The sequence below is a fragment of the Oncorhynchus mykiss genome, chromosome 28 (genome assembly GCF_057628025.1).
Source record: "Oncorhynchus mykiss isolate SJ-2025 chromosome 28, ASM5762802v1, whole genome shotgun sequence".
In the NCBI taxonomy this organism is placed as follows: Eukaryota; Metazoa; Chordata; class Actinopteri; order Salmoniformes; family Salmonidae; genus Oncorhynchus; species Oncorhynchus mykiss.
Genome location: NC_143049.1, coordinates 2,183,475 through 2,204,936, shown reverse-complemented (window position 1 = coordinate 2,204,936; position 21,462 = coordinate 2,183,475). Strand labels below are relative to the sequence as shown.

Here is a 21,462-nt window from a genome sequence, read left to right as displayed (position 1 = left end):
TTGATACTTAGGTATGTTTTAGGAATTACATTTACTTTTGATACTTAGGTATGTTTTAGGAATTACATTTACTTTTGATACTTAGGTATGTTTTAGGAATTACATTTACTTTTGACACTTAGGTATGTTTTAGGAATTACATTTACTTTTGATACTTAGGTATTTTTTAGGAATTACATTTACTTTTGACACTTAGGTATGTTTTAGGAATTACAGAGACACCGCCAAAACAACCACCATGCGGGTGGCGGGCTAGCACAGATCTGATAGACTCTAGCACTAAGTTATTGAGAGATCTGAGAATGTATCCATTAGAGGACCATTTAAAAATGTTTGCAAGTTTCCTGTGTCGCTTTTGTGTTCTGGGTCTACTTTGAACCATTTACATTTCCTGTCTTTTTGTTCACCATAAGGTGCCAAATATGTTTTTTTGTGATGCCAAGAAAATTAAACTCCAAAAATCCAACTAGCTATCCAAAAATACAGGTTTCAAATAAGAAAACCAACTCATCAGACAATCAAAACATACTACACACCACAGTTCAATAAAATGTGTATTTGTGTTTCCTTCCAATATATTTTCATTTTTTGCCTTTTTTTTATACAGAAAAACAGAAAAACATCTAGTGCAATTGGAATAGATGAAACAATTAATAATTGTTCATTTCATAACAAAGATAGAATGGTGCCTGTTGAGTCATACTCTATGTTTATACAAACTGCAAAAGATTTTTCACTTTTAAAATAAATATATATACATACGAAGCAAAGTTCAGAGTATGGCCTGTGGTTGTTTTATTGCAGCTTGCTGCTTTTGCCTTGAATGTATTAGGTGTACCCCCATATGTTTTGTGGTGTACCCATACTCTATCTCCCCACATGCTTCTCCTTTGTACTTTAAGGCAAAGAGGGACTAGGGTTGGTGCAAGAACTTGACACTCCAGAAATGTTTCAACAACTGTTAACACCTCCCAGAGCAGTATGGCTCTTACACATACCTGTCTCTGTCATTGTGTTTCCCCCAAATCCTATTCCCTACTGTATATAGTGCGCTGTATAGAGAATAGGATGCTGTTTGGTACACAGAAATTGTTTCCATCATGCCAGTCACCATATATGAGGCAGGTGTGTACTACCTTGTTTAAGGGGATAAAAAGGCAAAGAAGATCATGGGAAGGACATTTTAAGGAGAAAAGGTATCAAAAGGTTGAAATCAGTGAGAGAAGCAATATGGGTCCGTTTGCTGAGGAAGAAGAGCAGAGTAGAGTGTATTTGAGCTCTGTAGATCCCTTCTCTGTTAGATGTGAACACGAATGTCTTGAAAAGCCATTCTAGATATTGATAAAAGAGGTCTTCAGAAAACTTAACAGCCAGTGTAAATGTACCGACCAGTTTCTCAATGATATAAAACGTTAGATAGCCTATGTATACCTTTGTTTCACATGTGGAGATTAAAAAAACGGATTCTAGATTTTACCTTAGCTGTAAAGTTTTACAAATAACCTCCAATGATGATTGTGAGAGTAACCTGCTTAGTATATAAGCCTAACCAATTAGCCTGAAATATCCGTAACCCCATGTGGGGGATTAGAGGGAACATTTAGTTTATAATATCTTTTTTTTTAAAGAAATGCGCACTTCCTGTTTGTCCATAGTCCACAAGCATTGTCTATGTAAGGAGAGTGTTCGTCACATTCACCTCTCAGCTCGACAGACAGACAGACGGACAGACTCACACATCCACTGTGAGGGGGGGGGGAGTTGATTAACTAAGGTGAAGATGGAAGGCCAAAGCTCAAGCTTAGATGTCCTGTCATCATCCACAGGTCCACAGATCCCCAAGCCCTCTCTGAAGTTTCCCACAGTTCTTCATTATCCCTTCTGTCTCCTGATACTTGTCATATACTAGGTACACCTGTCAGTTTATTGGGTACACCCATCTAGGACCGGGTCGGACCCCCCTTTGACTCCAGAACAGCCTGAGTTCATGGAAATGTTGGTCAATTGGTATGAAGGGACATAACGTGTGCCAGGAAAACATTCCACACTATTATACCACTGCCACCAGCTTGCACAACTGACACCAGGCAGGATGAGGCCATGGACATTGCTTGTCCATATATTTTTATATTCTTAATTCCTTTACTAGATTTGCGTGCATTGGGTATGTGTTGTGTAATTCTTAGATATTACTTGTTAGATGTTACTGCACTGTTGGAGCTAGAAGCACAAGCATTTCACTACAACCGCAATAACATCTGCTAAACACGTGTATGTGACCAATCAAATGTGATTTGATTTGATTTGGACTCATGCTGCTCAAATCCTGACTTTGCCATCAGCATTACTCAACAGGAACCGGGATTCATCAGACCAGGCACTGTTTTTCCACTCCTCAATTGTCCAGTGTTGGTGATGGCATGCCCACTGGAGACCCTTCTTGTTTTTAGCTGATATGAGTGGAACCCGGTGTGTTCGTCTGCTGCAACAGCCCATCTGTGGCAAGGACTGACGAGTTGTGCGTTCCGAGATGCTGTTCTGCACACTACTGTTGCGCTACACCGTTAGTTGCCTGTTGGTGGCCCGTCTGTTAGCTTGCACGATTCTTGCCATTCTCCTTCGACCTCTCATCAACAAGATGTTTTCGTCCATTGGACTGCCTGCCATCGACTGGATGTTTTTTTGTTTGTTGCACCATTCTGGGTAAACCCTAGACACTGTTGTGTGTGAAAAGCCTAGGAGTTCATCCATTTCTGAGATACTGGAGCCGGTGCGCCTGGCACCGACAATCATATTACGCTCAGTCGTTTAGGTCACAGTAACTGATTGCCTCGATGCCTGTCTGCCTGCTTTATATAGCAAGCCACGGCCACCTGATTTACTAGCTGTAGGAGCAAACCATTGAACGTGGTGGTGTACCTAATAAACTGTGCAAAATGTCTTCTCATTGTATGAAATGTCTCCTCATCATAGAGAATGTCTCCTCAATAAATAGAATGTTAGCACTTCATATAGAATGTCTCATCATATAGAATGTCTCAATGTACAGAATGTCTCCCACCATATCACTCTGCTGCTGGTGCATAGTATAATAAGTCTTGTAAATATATACACAAAAATATACACAATCATAGTGGGTCGTAATATACGTAATGTAGAAAATCCTATTTTCTTTACACATCCTCTGAATTGCATCCACAGTGGACCATAATGTGCCAGCTAGGGTCGGGTTGGTCATCCCGAGCTCTGGTGCAGTTAGTCAGTCCTTCCTCTCTCCCTCTCTCCCCTGTAGCTATGATACTGGCTGCATTCAGTTACTCCACACTTTTTCCAAAGTATGCATTTTCCCACTTCTCATCATGGACTTAAAAGCGTAGGATTGGTGTAGGCTAAGAATTGGCTGGAGGGAGTTGTTAGATCCACCATTCTTAGATTCATGATGGGGAGTGTGCAAATGCACTCTTTGGGAGAAGTGTGACGAATCAGGATGCAGCTCAATGATAACTATGTCTATACGTTGGTCTCCAGGCCATTCATGTCGATGGAGCAGTGGTCCTTGTCCTTGTGCTCCCTCTTGTGTTGGGGAGCGTGGGGGTTCCTCTTCCTCTGCTCAGGCCGTACCCCCTCCTCCAGCTGCATCAGACGAGCCACGTCCGGGCCCCCCGGTCCGCAGGGAGGGGGCTGGTACCCACCGTTCTTCTGGTACGTCATCTGCTGGATGCTGACCATGGGCTTGGTCTCGCAGATCAAAGGTACCTGAAGGGGGTAGAAGAAGGAATCAATCCATGAATTTGTGCTAAAGCAAAGAACTCCCTATGCAAAAAAAATGGACAGGTCCACTGCTGGTTCAAATGTCAGGACGCAATGGGAAGTAGAAAGAAAACAAAAAATGTAAGCGGCCAACACAAGCTGCACTTGAAACTTTGTTTTAATGTTCTTTTATCTCATAACAACATGTCTGAATAGCCAAAATGATCATTCCCTATGCAAAACAAATAGCTGTGGCAGTGACTACTGTACCTGATCTAATATTTGTATTGTGTCCAGAGAAATTAGGAAACTAATCAGCTTTAGTTGAGGGAGATGGAGTGAACATATAATTGAGAAGATTATAAATATTTGAGTAAGAGGGTAATTCCCTAATAAATCCAGTCTGATTGCAAAAACAGAAATTGTTAAACAAATCAAAACATATTTTATATTTAAGATTCTTCAAGGTAGCCACCCTTTGTCTTGATGACAGCGGTCTTCTGTTTACCACCCCTACCTTGTCTCAACACAACTGATTGGCTCAAATGCATTAAGAAGGAAAGAAATTCCACAAATTAACATTTAATGAGGCACACCTGTTAATTGAAATGCATTCCAGGTGAATACCTCATGAAGCTGGTTGAGATAATTCCAAGAGTGTGCAAAGCTGTCATCAAGGCAAAGGGTGGCTACTTTGAAGAATATAAAATATGTTTTGATTTGTTTAACACTTTTTTGGTTACTACGTTATTTCATAGTTTTGATGTCTTCATTATTATTCTACAATGTAGAAAATAGTAAAAATAAAGAAAACCCCTTGAAAGAGTAGGTGTGTCTAAACTTTTGACTGGTACTGTAGGTAGAGGTAATGTAACTATGCATAGATAATAAACAGCGAGTAGTAGCAGCATGAAAAAGGGGGTCAATGCAAATAGTCTGGGTAGCAATTTGATTAACTGATTAGCAGTCGTATGGCTTGGGGGTAGAAGCTGTTTAGGAGCCTTTTGGACCTAGACTTGGCTCTCCAGTACCACTTGCTGTGCGGTAGTAGAGAAAACAGTCTATTACTTAGTTGAGTTTTTAGGGCCTTCCTCTGACACCACCTGGTATAAGAGGTCCTGGATGGTAAAAAGCTTGGCCCCAATGATGTACTGGGCCATTCGCACTACCCTCTGTAGGGTTTTGCGGTTGGATGCCGAGCAGTTGCCATATTAAGTGGTGATACAACCAGTCAAGATGCTCTCAACGATGAAGCTGTATAACTTTTTGAGGATCTAAGGACCCATGCCAAATCTTTTCAGTGTCCTGAGGGGGAATAGGCATTGTCGTGCCCTCTTCATGACTATCTTGGTGTGTTTGGACCATAATAGTTTGTTAGTGACATGGACACCAAGGAAATTGAAGCTCTCGATCCACTACACTACAGCCCTGTCAATAACAATGTTTAGTCCCAGGGTTCTTAGCTTAGTGATGAGCTTTGAGGACACTATGGTGTTGAACACTGAGCTGAGTGTGGAGTGTAATAGAGATTGCATCATCTGTGGATCTGTTAGGGCGGTATGCACATTAGAGTGGGTCTAGTGTTTCTGGGAAACACGTGGGTACAGTATTACAGACTCGGTCAGGAAGAGGCTGAAAATGTCAGTGAAGACACTTGCCAGTTGGTCAGCGCATGCTCTGTGTACACGTCCTGGTAATCCGTCTGGCCTTGCGGCCTTGTGAATGTTGACCTGTTTCAAGGGCTTACTCACATCGGCTACGGAGAACATAATCACACAGTTGTGATTAACAGCTGGTGCTCTCATGCATGGTTCAGTGTTGCTTGCCTTGAAGAGAGTATAAAAGGCATTTCGCTCATCTGGTAGGCTCGTGTCACTGGGCAGCTCGTGAAACTGCTAGTGAAACTGTGCCATGGGAAGTTTCTCTGCTTCGCCTTCAGGGGAATAGTGTATGAATACACGAGGGAGCCATTGAGGTACTCCCTGGCCACTCCAGAAGTGTGGTGTTGGTTTACTTGGCTTACTTACTTGTTGGTTGTCGCCCATCAGTGGACCTGGCAATTACACACACAAAGAGACTGGGGATACAGCTCATGCATCTTGGTTTCGCATTGAATTTGGCCCCAACTCAGCCGATTGTCTACTTGGGGATCCAGTTAGACACTGCAACCATGTTGGCACGAATCTTAGACCCCAGAAGAGACGCTCTCCACTCAGCTCTCATGCGGTTCCATCTGATGCCCATAATAACGGTGTTCTCTGTGATGTCCTTGTTGGGAATCATGTCGTCAGCCCACGCAGTAGTCCCATTAGGGCTGCTACACATGTGCAGGCTAGGTGGTTCGCATAGCTGCGTCTATCCCTGTGCGTCATCATCACCGGCTGTTGGTCATTCCCAGCAACCTCTGAGCGGATCTGGACCATTGGAGAGACCATTCTCCGAGCATACTGACACATGGTGTCCTGATGGGAAGAGTCTCCTCTCACATTCCAGTCTATACAGATGCTTCACACAATACAGGGTGTGCGGGCCGGTTCCACATCTAGGACTTATGCCAGCAAATGGAATGTTTTTACACAATGGTGTGAGGAGGAGAATGTCGACCCAGTTGCCAGGTGAAAACTATTATCTTGTTCTTACAGTCCCTGTTAAATAATAAGCAACGCTCCCTGTCCACTATGAAGGTGTACGCCTCAGTGATTTCATGAGGGTTTTGGTAAATCAATGAAATCACAGGAGAGGTCAAAGCACTAAACATGATTCCTTTTGCCCATGTGAGTGAGGACAGTGTGGAGTGCAGTAGACATCTGTGGATCTTTTGGGTGTTGATGTGAGCCATGAAAAGCCTTTTAAAGCATTTCAAGACTATGGATGTTAGTGTTGCTTGCCTTGAAGTGTGCATAGAAGCTAAACTCAGCAAAAAAAGAAACATACCTTTTTCAGGGCCCTGTCTTTCAAAGATAATTCGTAAAAATCCAAATAACTTCACAGATCTTCATTGTAAAGGGTTTAAACACTGTTTCCCAGGGGGATAGGAGGGACGCCATGTGGGACTGACGTGTTTTCTGTTTGCTCCCGTGGTATTCTTAAAGTTTATGTGAATTTTGCAGCAGAACCGTATTTATTTTCAAATATTAATTTGTTGATCCCTTTCCGTAAAAACCAAGACTACTTTGCTTCCGAATGTCAGCATGTCGACCAAGAATAAGGCCAAAAGCATGACTTTGAGAAAACCCGGCCTACAAGACCCGCTCTCATCACTGCCCTCTCCTGAGTCTGAGGGCCCGGGGACGCACACTTTACCCGGGGGTGCGGCTTGGCCTGGCGGCGCTGAAATGAACATTCTCGAGGCCATCAAACTACTACGCTCTGAGGTAGTTGAAATGAAAACACAGGTGGTTGCTACGATTGAGGCCAGAATACAGGAGGTTTCTGATACTTTAAAAGCAGATTTAACCATCCTGCGGAACGAGACTGTGCCAGCAATCACATTACTCAAAACAACAACAGCGTCACACACTACAACGATTGCAGCACTGGAGACCTCCGCTACTAATGTCTCCGATTTAACTACATCCCTGGAGGCTGAAGTTAAACGCCTAGCTGCAGATTTGAAAAAGGTGAAGGAGAGCTGTGTGACTTTAGAGGGATTCTCTCGCCGCAATAATCTGAGACTTGTATCGGTCCCAGAGTCAACGGAAATGCATCGCGCCACGGATTTTGTTTCAGGGCTGCTGAAGGATGTTCTTGCCTTAGATGAAAAGCCCCTGATTGATCGAGCCCACCGGTCACTGCGCCCAAAGCCCCGGGATGGGGAGAGGCCCCGTGACATAATTCTTCGAGTGCACTTTTTTCATTAGAATATGGAGATCCTCCGACGAGCCCGCAATACCACTCTGAGCTCCGCCCTAAACCAATAAGAGCGAAGCCCCCTATGGGGCGGAGCTTTACGATGTACAGTGAACTCCAAAAGTATTGGGACCATGACAAATGTGTTGTTGTTTTGGCTCTGTACTCCAGCACTTCGGATTTGAAATAATACAATGACTGTGAGGTTAAAGTGCCGACTGTATTGTATATTTGACCAATAAAACACATTTTATTATAAAAACATTTATTTTTCATCTCTCTGTGTTTTTATCATTTTCCTTCAATTCGCTGAATCTATCTCACCAGCAAAATCATCCGAGCGAGGGAAACAGAGCCCCTCTGTCTCAGTATGTGTTTGTTATCCATTCTCTGTATCTGATGCTGTATGGACAAAAAGAGTATGACATGTTGACGTCTTAATATTTGTTGATTTATCCCAGAAAGCATTTGGCCTCCCTTAATATTTATTTTATGAAAGAATTAGACAATCCGCGTCGAGCTGAGCTCAACTGTGGGTAGTCCTGGCGCACCAACCCCCCACCACACATCAAAAGGAAAACCTCATTGTCAGAAAAACGTGTCTGTTTCTGGTCTCCGTAGCTTAGAAAATCATCCATTTTCTAAGCCATGGAGGGAGATGGGGATTTGGACTTGTGGTTTTGACTTTATTCTCTGTACAGGCCAATGATTATAACGACGATTCTGATCTAACCATAAATTCATACATTGTATTGTGCCACTGGCCTGAGATGATTGAAGTTGAATATGTAGCCTAAATGTAGTCTAGTAGGCTCACGTTAACTAACTAGCTAGCTAACTTGTTGCCCATGTGAGAAAGTTAGGCTAGCATGCAGGCTAGGAAGCATTAACTTGCTTGACCATGTTGTAAGTCTTGTAACTGTTTGTTACATGCAATATTTACTTCACCCGACAGATGTTGCTCTTTGGTTTTGTGATGAAACAAACGTACTGTATGTGTGGTTGAATTTATTCCGCTACTGGGTGACTCTCTTTCTGTTGTCAAGGCATTATTGTATATCACAGTGGCGTATAGACAAATGGGTTATAGAGCAAACAACACAAGCATCACAAAATAGATTGTAATATGTTTTTTTTTCTTCTGGTTTGTCTTCACCTGTGATTTTACCCATGCACAGCTACTGTATATGAGTAGAGCGGAGCCCTATAGGCTTTCTAGCCCTGTCCAACTTCAGAAGTCTCGCTGCAAATCATTTTGGGGGAGCCTCAATATATAGGGACACCATTGGCGGATGGTGTGTGCATAATTAATTTCTCAGGCGATACTGCTTTGCAGCAGTGTAAACCAGTAGGAATGAAGCCCCCCTATGGGGCTGAGCTCTACTCATAACTGGAGTTACAATACCCAGTCATTATCGTTCCACCTCCGACACCGCTATGCGGATGTCGGCTAAAGTGGATCTGATTGAATAGAGCCCTTTTTTATTGGAAAATGGAAATGAAACTTTCTCGAATGGAAAGTTCATAACCTTGATCCTTGTGTGTCCGGAATTGTGTTAGCATGTGTTTCTCATTTGCATATTACTGTGCTCAGAGCATGCAAATTGGAGCACGGGAGGGTCGTAGTCCAAATCAAAGTATGTGAAACGAAGCATGGAGGGCACTTCTCGAAAGTGCACTCCGTTTGTACATATTTTGAAGCTTGCATCAATGCAAGCTTCAACAGAAAGTATGCACAGAAATTTGACGCCCTACACATAAAAAAATATGAAAAACACTTAAAATCAATGGCGGACATTATTTGAGCTGAAATGAGAGAATATACACTCCGACTTCAGAATGAAGTGTTTTCTATTCACATCTCACATGTTGCCTGACTACAATATTTTATCTAGATACGTTAAGAAATACATGCCGTGTTAATTTTGGCATGTTTACCTGTGTCACACCCTGACCATAGTTTGCTTTGTATGTTTCTATGTTTTGTTTGGTCAGGGTGTGATCTGAGTGGGCATTCTATGTTGTGTGTCTAGTTTGTCTGTTTCTGTGTTTGGCCTGATATGGTTCTCAATCAGAGGCAGGTGTTAGTCATTGTCTCTGATTGGGAACCATATTTAGGTAGCCTGTTTGGTGTTGGGTTTTGTGGGTGATTGTCTCCTGTGTCAGTGTTTGTACCACATGGGACTGGTTTCGGATTTTAACATTTATTGTTTTGTAGTTTGTTCATGTATAGTTTTTCTTATTCAAAAACCATGAACTTCAACCACGCTGCGTATTGGTCCGCCTCTCCTTCGACGGAAAAATCCCGTTACAACCTGCCTATGTACCGTAGACCGCAAGCCAATAATAAGTAAATTGGGATAACTGGCTAGCTACTACTGTTAGCTAGCCAGATAGCCACAAATAATTGTTACCTAGCTACCCACAAATAATTGAGATCTACCTTGCATAACTTTAGTTTTAGGGAATTTTTGGCTGTTAAACTATCTGGTTAATTTTATTACGATTCTCATATATAGTGCCCTCGGAAAGTATTCGGACCCCTTGAATTTTCCACATTTTGTTACTTTACAGCCTTATTCTAAAATGGAATATATCGTTTTTTTTCCTCATCCATCCACCAAAAATACCCAGAATGAAAAAAAACAAGTTTAAATATTTTTTTGCAAATGTTTTTTATTTTTATTATTTAATTTAAACAAGTATTCAGACTCTTTACTCAGTACTTTGAAGCGCCTTTTGTGTCGATTACAGTCTCGACTCTTCTTAGGTAGGACGCTACAAGCTTGGCACACCTGTATTTGGGGAGTTTCTCCCATTCTTCAATGCAGATCCTCTCAAGTTCTGTTAGGTTTGATGGGGAGTGCCGCTGTTTTCAGGTCTCCCCAGAGATGTTTGATCGGATTCAAGTCCAGGCTCTGGCTGGGCCACTCAAGGACATTCAGAGACTTGTCCCCAAGCCACTCCTGCGTTGTCTTGGCTGTGTGCTTAGGGTCGTTGTCCTGTTGGAAAGTGAACCTTTGCCCCAGTCTTGGAGCAGGTTTTCATCAAGGATCTCTCTGTACTTTGCTTTGTTCATCTTTCCCTCAATCCTGAATAGTCTCCCAGTCCCTGCCACTGAAAACATCCCCACAGCACAATGCTGCCACCACCATGTTTCACCATAGGGATGGTGCCAGGTCCAATCAATTTAATTTACCACAGGTGTACTCCATTCAAGTTGTAGAAACATCTCAAGGATGCTCAATGGAAACAGGCTCCACATGAGCTCAATTTCGAGTATCACAGCAAAGGGTCTGAATACTTAGGTAAATAGATATTCCTGTTTTTTATTTGTAATAAATCTGCAAGAATTTCTAAAAACCAGTTTTTACTTTGTCATTTTGGGGTATTGTGTGAAGATTGATGAGGATTTTAAAATAAAGCTGTAATGTAACAAAATGTGGAAAAAGTCAAAGGGTCTGAATACCTTTCCAGTGCTCTGTAGATAGCTAGCTGATAGTTATGAAGTAAAACGTTTGCGTTGTGTATATCTTCTTTGGTCCAGTGAATGGGGAGGTGCAGCTTGAGGTAATACAGTAGGGGGAGTGCAAGTGCTTCTAAAATGTAATGTTTTACGCGTTCTCCACATTCTCGTCCTCACAAGAACGTACTCAAGAGAACTTCCTTGGAGAACGCACTCGGAGCACGGTGGAATGCATATTGAGGAACAGAGTTTCTCTCACCTGCTCTCCCTCCTTGACAAAATCTTTTCTACAGATGTGAGCCATGATCCCCGTGGCCAAAGCGTCTCCCATCACGTTGACCATTGTCCTGAAACGGTCTCTGGAACACAAAACGGAGGTTCAGCTGCCTTAGCGGTGGTGGGAGGCTCTGTTGGTGCACTGCACACACACTGAAGCTACAGTCTAGTAGTGTTGTGGGAGCACTAGTAACACATTACAGTATCACAGTTTTTGTGACATATTGAGATCACTTTGTTATATATTTTAAAATCAACTTTTTGTAATATCTCAGTACAATGATATTTTTTAATAACATGACTACTTTTTGATTGACTATGTAAAATACGGCAAACTTTGCTTAGGCTTAACTTTATCAACACCTCACCCTTTATCAACTTTTATTATGTCTAAACATAAAGAGAAACTGGGGGTGAAGATCAAACAGAAGCGTTGTATACTTACAACGCCCAATCCACAGCAATGATGAGTGTGATGTCATCAGTGGGCAGGCCCACTGAGGTTAGCACGATCACCATGGTGACCAGTCCTGCCTGCGGAATTCCAGCTGCACCAATACTGGCAGCTGTGGCTGTGATACTGGGATCAGGAGAGAGAGGAAATTAAACAGTGACCTTAACTGTGTTAGCACAAATCTGCACAGTGTCCAACACCTCAGAATTTTTGTATTGTTTTTTTATTTATTTAACCTTTATTTAACTAGGCAAGTCAGTTAAGAACAAAATCTTATTTACAATAACGGCCTAGCCCGGCCAAACCCAGACGATGTTGGGCCAATTGTACGCCGCCCTACGGGACTCCCAATCACGGCCAGATGTGACACAGCCTGGATTCGAACCAAATCAAATCAAACTTTATTTTTCACAAGCGCTGAATACAACAGTGTAGACCTTACCGTGAAATGCTTACTTAGAAGCCCTTAACCAACAGTGCAGTTCAAGAAAGAGTTAAGAAATTGTTTACCAAATAAACTAAAGTAAAAAATTATAAATGATAACACTAAATTAACAATAATGAGGCTGTATACAGGAGGTACCAGTACCGAGTCAATGTGCAGGGCTACAGGTTAGTCAAGGTCATTTGTACATGGAGGTAAGGGTGAAGTGACTATGCTTAGATGATAAACAGCGAGTAGCAACAGTGTACAAAACAAATGTGGGAGGGTCAATGTAAATAGTCCGGTGGCCATTTGATCAATTGTTCAGCTGTCTTATGGCTTCGGGGTAGAAGCTGTTAAAACTTGTTGGGGATAGGTATTTTCACTTTGGATGAATTGCGTGCCCACAGTGAACTGCATCCTACTCTGTCCTAGATTGCTAATATATGCATATTATTATTACTATTGGATAGAAAACACTGAAGTTTCTACAACTGTTTGAATTATGTCTGTGAGTATAACAGAACTCAATAGGGCAGGCAATCTTCCAAACAGGAAGTGAAATTCTGAATGTGGGTCAAATTTGACGTCATCGCCCCTTCCCTTCCAAATAAGATATGGATATGTTAGCACTTCCTACGCCTTCCACTAGATGTCCTCATTCAGTAGAACATGGAATGGAGCCTCTGGTGTGAACTTTGACCAAATGGGAGGGGACTTGGCAGAATGCAATTTCCCTGTGGCGCATTTCTCTGTGGGTGTCACCGTCGTTCCATTTGGCTGCAGATGAAAACGTATGATCCGGTTGGAACGTTATTGGATATATATGAAAATAACATCCTGAAGATTGATTCTCTACTTAGTTTGACCAGTTTATTCGACCTGGAATATATATTTTTGAAGTTTTCATCCGAGTTCTCCAGGACCAGCGTCAGCTTTTGGGCACGTGAGCTGAAAGTGCTAGCAAATGCAGCTAATTGGACACTAGTATTGGACATTATGGAACAAAACAACTACTTATTGTGGAACTAGGACTCCTTGCACTGCATTCTGATGAAAGATCATCAAAGGTAAGGGAATATTTATGATGTAATTTCGAATTTCTGTTGACTCCAACATGGCGCAGAAATATATTTACGTCTGAGCGCTGTCTCAGATTATTGCATCGTAGGCTTTTTTCGTAACGTTTAAAAAAAATCTGACACAGCGGTTGCATTAAGAACCAGTGTATCTTTACTTATATGTAGAACATGTATCTTTAGTCAAAGTTTATGATGAGTATTTCTGTTATCTGGCGTAGCTTTCTATAATTCCTCCGGATATTTTGGAGGCATTTCTGAACATGGCGTCAATGTAAACAGATTTGTGGATATAAGTCATCTGATGAAGATTTTCAAATGTTGGTGATTAATTTTTTTGTCTCTAATCCTGTTTTTGTGACTCTATCTTTGGCTGGGAAAAATTGCTGTTTTTTTTCAAATTTGGTAGTGGTCTAACATAAATATATGTTGTGTTTTCGCTGTAAAACATTTATAAAATCGGACATGATGGGTAGATGAACAATATGTTTATCTTTCATTTGCTGTATTGGACTTGTGTGAAAGTTAAATATTTCTAAAGAATATTTTTGAATTCCCTGCGCCACCTTTTCAGCTGAATGGGGGGGAGAGTTCCCCTAGGGGATCGCCTTGCCATAACAGGTTTTAAGGAGCCTTTTGGTCTTATACTTGGCACTCCGGTACCGCTTATCGTGTGGTAGCAGAGAAAACAGTCTATGACTTGGGTGACTGGAGTTTCTGACAATTTTTAGGGCCTTCCTCTGACACCGGCTAGTATACAGGTCCTAGATGGCATGAAGCTTGGCCCAGTGATGTACTGGGCCGTACGCACTACCCTCTGTAGCGCCTTACGACCAGATGCCGAGCAGTTGCCATACCAGGCGGTGATGCAACCGGTCAGGATGCTCTCAATGGTTTAGCTGTAGAACTTTTTGTGGATCTGAGGACCCATGCAAAGTCTCTTCAGTCTCTCGGGGAGTGGTGTGTTTGGACCATGATAGTTTGTTGGTGATGTGTACACCAAGGAACTTTTCAACTCTCGACCCGCTGCGCTACAGCCCAGTCGATGTTAAACCTGTTAAGGATATGGCAGACATATGTCCCCTTTGGAGAGATTGGGTACCCCTAGTAAACTGAAAAAAAAATCTGTCAAAAATTGCTAATATATGCAAATAAAAAATATTATTGGATAGAAAACACTCTAAAGATTCTAAAACCGTTGGAATTATGTCTGTAAGTATAGCAGAACTCACAGGGCAGGCATTCTTCCAAACTAGTTTTTGTGGCCATGAAAGTTGGAGCAACTTTGACGTCATGGCCCCCACCCTTCCCAACCAGTTATGATTCTGGGGAGACTTTCCGCTAGATGTCCTCTTTCAGTAGAGCTTTGAATCGTTCAAATCCCGCGAGAATTGACCCTATGGGAGTGAAATTAGTGCGTGCCACGAGAAAATAGGCTGTGCGTAGGGGCGCGAATTGGTCCCAGCCATTCCTTTGTTCCAGCACTCAAGAGAAGGGCAGACGATGGCCGATTGAATTGAAGTTTGTTTTGCGTGTCTAAAACATCATAAAGCTTGCTTCTGCACTTAGTTTGACCTGTTTAGTCGACATATAATATGTAATTTTGAAGTTTTGATGCGCAACTTTTCCGGACCAGAGGACGTTTTGGGTGCATTTCAGCTGATGTTATTAGCAGTAGCTAATACAAAGACGCAAGACTTGAAACCAAACAATGTATTGGGTAAGTATGAAGCCTTCCAGAACATTCTGAACGAAGACCATCGAAGGTAAGGGAATATTTATGCTTAAATCTGTGTTTCTGTTGACTCCAACATTACGTAGAAATGTAGCTTGGAACTGAGCGCCGTCTCAGCATATTGAATAGTGTGCGATTTCTGTAACTTTAAAAATAAATCTAACAAAGCGGTTGCATAAAGAAGCAGTGTATCTTTCTAACTATATGTAGAACATGTATATTTAGTCAAAGTTTATGATGTCTATTTACGTTATCTTGCCGCGCTACCTAGATTTCCTGCGGGCATTTTTGAGTAATTTCTGAACGTGAACTCACTGTAAATGGACATTTATGGATATAAATGGCATATTATTGACAAAAAAAATATGTACTGTGTAACATGTCATATTACTGTCATCTGATGAAGATTTTCAAAAGGTTAGTGAGCGATTTATTTTTTAATCCTGCGTTTGTTGATTGCATGTTTTGGCTATTCAAATGAGCTGTGTCTGGTGGTGGTTTTACATATATATGTGCTATGTTTTTGCCGTAAAACATTTTAGAAATCTGACTTGCTGGCTAGATGAACAAGGTGTTTATCTTTCATTTGAGCTATTGGACTTGTTAATGTGTGGAGGTTAAATATTTTTAAGAATATTTTTGCGTTCCATGCGCTGCCGTTTCAGCTGAACGTGGGAGGGTTGATTCCCAATTGGGAACCAATATCGTAGACAGGTTAATGGGGGCCTCTTGACACGCCTTTTCCTGTAGTCCACGATCAGCTCCTTTGTCATGCTCACATTGAGGCAGAGGTTGTTGTCTTTCCACCACACTGACCTCCCTATAGGCTGTCTCATCGTTGTCGGTGTTGTGTCGTCAGCAAACTTAATGATGGTGTTGGAGTCGTGTCTAGAAACACAGTTGTTGGTGAACAGGGAGGGTGTTCAGCCACGACTCAGTGAAACATAAGATATTACAGTTTTTAATGTTCCGTTGGTAGGATAATCTTTATTTTGCAATGATTGCAGAAGGCAGTCCGACCTCTGCCCCCTTTTTCTCTGTCTTTTCTTCACGCAAATGATGAGTATTTGGGGTTGTTCTCGAGAAAGCAGTATATAATATGCGTCGGAAAAAGCTTCTTCCAGTTCGAAGCAAGTAATCACTCTTCTGATGTCCAGAAGTTATTTTTGGTCATAAGAGACGGTAGCAGCAACATTATGTACAAAATACGTTTTTAAAAACTAGTTCCAAACAATGCAAAAAAACAAAACAAAATAGCACAGCTGTTTAGGAGCACTTAAAACATCAGCCATCCTTTCCAGCGCCATTCTACCAGGGACTGTAGTGACGCCTCTTGCACTGAGATGCAGTGCCTTAGACTGCTGCGCCACTCGGGAGCATGAATTATGTCATATAACCATAGATGCATTCCAAATTGCACCCTATTCCCTATGCCAGGGTTCCCCAAAAGGCGGCACTCAAGTCATATTCGGCCCGTGGGTGATTTTATTTGGCCCCCAAAATAATTTGCATGTTGGACATGAAGCATTGAAAAATCACCAGGAAATCAGCTCAAAGTGATTTTAATTTAGTAAATCTGTTCCCAAGTGATTCCATGCATTTAACAGAGAAGCATATGTGATTGTATCCTAATGTAATCAAGGTTTGAAATTATTCTGATTTTGTTAAGTGCTATATCTGTTTGGGATTCTTGCGGTCAATTTGCAGTCTACAAATTATTTAGAACTATGTTCCGGCCCCCCGACCATCCACTTAACAAAAATTGGATCACGGCTGAATGTAATTGGGGACCCTTACCCTATTCCCTATGCAGTGCACTACTGGGCTCTGGTCAAAATTACTGCACTGAATAAGGAATAGGGTGCCATTTGGGATGCAGCCATGTAGTACATAGGGCAAGGGTCCCCAATTACATTCAGCCGTGAGCCGATTTTTCTTAAGTGGATGGTCGAGGGGCCTGAAACATAGTTATAAATAAAACAGGAGAGCAAGAGAAAGAGAGTAGAAGAAAGACAAACTGACTAATGAAACCATTGATTCTTGGTACGTGACCTGTTGATAGAAGTTTACCAATAAATCAATTCAAAATCAAATGTATTGGTCACAATGCTTGTGTTCCTAGCCCCAAAAGTGCAGTAGTATCTAACAATTAACAACAATACACAAATCTAAAAGTAAAATAATGGTATCAAGAAATAGGACGAGCAATGTTGGAGTGGCATTGACTAAATCCAGTAGAATAGAATGCAGTATACACATATGAGATGCGTAAAACAGTATGTAAACATTATTAAAGTGACTAGTGTTCCATTTCTAAAGTGGCCAGTCATTCCATATCTATGTACAGTGTATAGGGCAGCAGCCGCTAAGGTGCAGAGTTGAGTAGCCGGGTGGTAACCGACTAGTGATGGCTATTTAACAGTCTGATGGCCTTGAGATGCGAGATGTTTATCAGTCTCTCGGTCCCCGCTTTGTCTGTGCTGACCTTGCCTTCTTGATGATAGCGGGGTGAACAGTCCGTGGCTCCGGTGGTTGATGTCCTTGATGATCTTTTTGGCCTTCATATGACAGCAGGTGATGTAGGTGTCCTGGAGGGCAGGCAGTTTGCCCCCGGTGATGTGCTGGACAGACCATACCACCCTCTGGAGAGCCCTGTGGTTGTGGGTGGTGCAGTTGCCGTAACAGGCGGTGATACAGCCCGACAGGATGCTCTCAATTGTGCATCTGTAAAAGTTTGTGAGGGTCTTGGGGGCCAAGCCAAAGGTCGATGTGGCTAGGGGGGTGCTCCCTCTGCTTTTTCCTAAAGTCCACGATCAGCTACTTCATTTTGTTGACGTTGAGGGAGAGGTTATTTTCCTGGTACCACTCCACCAGGGACCTCACCTCCTCCCTGTAGGCGGTCTTGTCATTGTTGGTAATCAGGCCTAGTACTAATCCTTGACCTGTCATCCTGTCATGCACATCAACTGCTTATCATGGTCGTCTCAAATAACTCATGTAAAAAAATTATTAAAACAGCATGCATAATCAGAAGGATAGCTAAATATTTACCAGGGAAAATCCTTCAGCAAATAACACAGGCATTGGTTGAGAGTCAAGTGAACTATTGTTCGGTGGTCTGGGGAAATGCATCATCTAGTGAAGTTAGGAGGCTGCAGAATGCACAGAATAAAGCAGCAAGGATTGTTTTAAGGCGGAGATATGGCTCTTCTGTTGCAGTCATGCGCAGTGTTCTTGGTTGGTCATCAATCGACAAGATAATTGAAAAAAACATGCTTATCTTATTTTATAATACACAGTACATCATTTAAAACGGCAAAGTTCTATTCACAATGGTATTCAGTTGGTAAGAGACAGACATTCCGTAAATACTAGGAATAGATTGTCCACCATCTATGCGTCATCCAGACAGAAAAAATAAATGGTCAAAAGAACATTTCGATTTAGAGCAATAAAGAAATGGAATAAATTAACTGAGCAAACTAGAAACCTTTCAATATATAAGTTTAAACATTATTTAAAAACAATTTAAATATAGTATATAAAATGGTGTGGGACTATAGTAGATGAAGAATCAATATTTTTTTAGATTGAGTATTTATTGGGTCATTATGCTAGTGTATTATGTATGTTTGTTATTGTGTGTTATATGTGAAAGTGTGTTTGTATTATAAATTGTATTTTAATGTTAAGGACTCTTGGAAGATTAGTCCAAATGGGGACTAAAAGAGATCCTAATAAAATAAAATAAAATCATGTACTGTATATTATGTGCACCCACACAGACACAAAAATACAGATACAGTAATTGACATTTGACACGATGGCTGAGTTTCTGTCCCGTTTAGCCTCGCTGTTTAGGAAGCCTCTGAGAACACACTGACACACATCCTGCGTTGCAAATAGTGCACTACTTTTAACAAGAGCCCTATGGAACCTGGTCAAAAGTAGTGCACTATAATGGGAACATGGTGCCATTTAGGACATACACTCTGACACACAGTCTATCTCTGGAGCCCTGGACACTACAGCCTACAGATTGACCAGTACTCCGCTAAGAACAGCCAAACGTCACAGGAAAAGACAGGACGCTACAAAATAATTTTAAAAAACCCTCCTGATAACTCTGCCGTGACAAGAGAGCTGAGTAATACAGGTCATATGGGTCTTACTGCCAGGAGATTACTGCCTGCCTGGCCACAGTCGGTCTGTGTCCAAATAGGCACCCTATTCCCAATCTAGTGCACTACTTTTGACCAAAGCCTTATGGGCCCTGGTCAAAGGTAGTGCACTATATAGGGAATATGGTTCCTTTTGGAAAGCAGCAGTTTGTGATGAGTAGAGGAGGATAGGATAGGTCTGCTAAATAATATTACAGTTTAACATGTCATTAAATTAGGGGAGAGCAAGGCCATTTTACACCGCAGATCTGCAGGTGTGATGGAGGAGGATGGGTCTGGGCTAGTCTGTCTGTCTGCCTGCCTGCCTGCATTTATCTACGTGTTTGATTCAGTATAATCTCATAATATTCATTCATTCATCCTAAAAACTGTAACACCAGATACATGTCTGTGTGGCACAAAACGCAAAGCTAGAGATTTGTTGTACCCTTGGTGCTATTTTGGACCAAATAATTCCACAAATGCTTATCATTGGTGCCTATAAAATGTAGCCACACAGGCAATACACATAACTGGATGATTAAGCAATCTATATGATAACCATGTATTTTTCACCCCATTCCATTCCAGGAAATTCCATTGCAATAATCGGATCTTCCAACATTTCTCCAGGTTTTTTACCTATTTGTTTAAATTACATGTTATAATCATAAATACTTTCTACGTATTTAAGAAGTCAGTCTGCAATTGTAATTCAGATACGCCATGCATCCATTTTCATACTAAGGCCGGTGTTCCCAATTTCGCTCGTAGACAGCATGTCTTTTAAATGCGTTCGTGGAGATCGCATTCAAGGCAAACGCTACAGATGTCGGCTCAATTACAAATGACTTTTAAAGCGGCAATCTGCAGTTGAAACAACAACAAAGCTCACTCCCTGCCCGTTTCTGTAAACTGCTATTGTGATGGGGCTGAAGAAATGTGACCACTTTCAAAATTCATAGACAGAGACATAGATGCAAGGACTGACCATTCATGATATGGATGCATATATCCAAAATGATAGTTCTAGGCCTAGATTCAATCAGATCAAGTGTTAACCAGAGACACCTGCATAGCTGATGATTTGGTGGTGTCAGAGGTGAAACTGTGTTACAGCTGTCAAATCGGTGAACAGCTGCTCTTGTGATCATTGTCACGAAGCCACACACGTCCCACTCATCTTAAAGTGTACAACGAGAAAGTGTAGGCTATATAGAAATAATGAGGTGTAATGATGAGGTATATATCAGCCTAATCGAGGTGGAGATTACTTTTCACATTCCAGTGTTCTAACTTACAAACAAGGCTGCGTGGGATTTCTCTTAATGAGACTCCGTGTAGCCAATGGCAATGTCCGCTTTAGGTACAGTGCCTTGCGAAAGTATTCGGCCCCCTTGAACTTTGCGACCTTTTGCCACATTTCAGGCTTCAAACATAAAGATATAAAACTGTATTTTTTTGTGAAGAATCAACAACAAGTGGGACACAATCATGAAGTGGAACGACATTTATTGGATATTTCAAACTTTTTTAACAAATCAAAAACTGAAAAATTGGGGGTGCAAAATTATTCAGCCCCTTTACTTTCAGTGCAGCAAACTCTCTCCAGAAGTTCAGTGAGGATCTCTGAATGATCCAATGTTGACCTAAATGACTAATGATGATAAATACAATCCACCTGTGTGTAATCAAGTCTCCGTATAAATGCACCTGCACTGTGATAGTCTCAGAGGTCCGTTAAAAGCGCAGAGAGCATCATGAAGAACAAGGAACACACCAGGCAGGTCCGAGATACCGTTGTGAAGAAGTTTAAAGCCGGATTTGGATACAAAAAGATTTCCCAAGCTTTAAACATCCCAAGGAGCACTGTGCAAGCGATAATATTGAAATGGAAGGAGTATCAGACCACTGCAAATCTACCAAGACCTGGCCGTCCCTCTAAACTTTCAGCTCATACAAGGAGAAGACTGATCAGAGATGCAGCCAAGAGGCCCATGATCACTTTGGATGAACTGCAGAGATCTACAGCTGAGGTGGGTGACTCTGTCCATAGGACAACAATCAGTCGTATATTGCACAAATCTGGCCTTTATGGAAGAGTGGCAAGAAGAAAGCCATTTCTTAAAGATATCCATAAAAAGTGTTGTTTAAAGTTTGCCACAAGCCACCTGGGAGACACACCAAACATGTGGAAGAAGGTGCTCTGGTCAGATGAAACCAAAATTGAACTTTTTGGCAACAATGCATAACGTTATGTTTGGTGTAA

General features: G+C 41.7%; 1 protein-coding gene across 1 annotated transcript in view; it reads right to left on the bottom strand.

The window, feature by feature from the left end:
- Positions 1 to 780: 780 nt before the first annotated feature.
- Positions 781 to 21,462, bottom strand: part of LOC110509189 (excitatory amino acid transporter 5) — a 74,496-nt gene continuing 53,814 nt past the window's right edge. The window contains exons 9-11 of the mRNA XM_036966849.2: positions 11,787 to 11,921; positions 11,325 to 11,424; positions 781 to 3,756 (exon numbers count right to left, since the gene is read on the bottom strand). Of these exons, the coding sequence (XP_036822744.1) occupies positions 3,511 to 3,756; positions 11,325 to 11,424; positions 11,787 to 11,921 (481 nt within the window). The 3' untranslated portion in view covers positions 781 to 3,510. The remainder of the gene's footprint in view (positions 3,757 to 11,324; positions 11,425 to 11,786; positions 11,922 to 21,462) is intronic.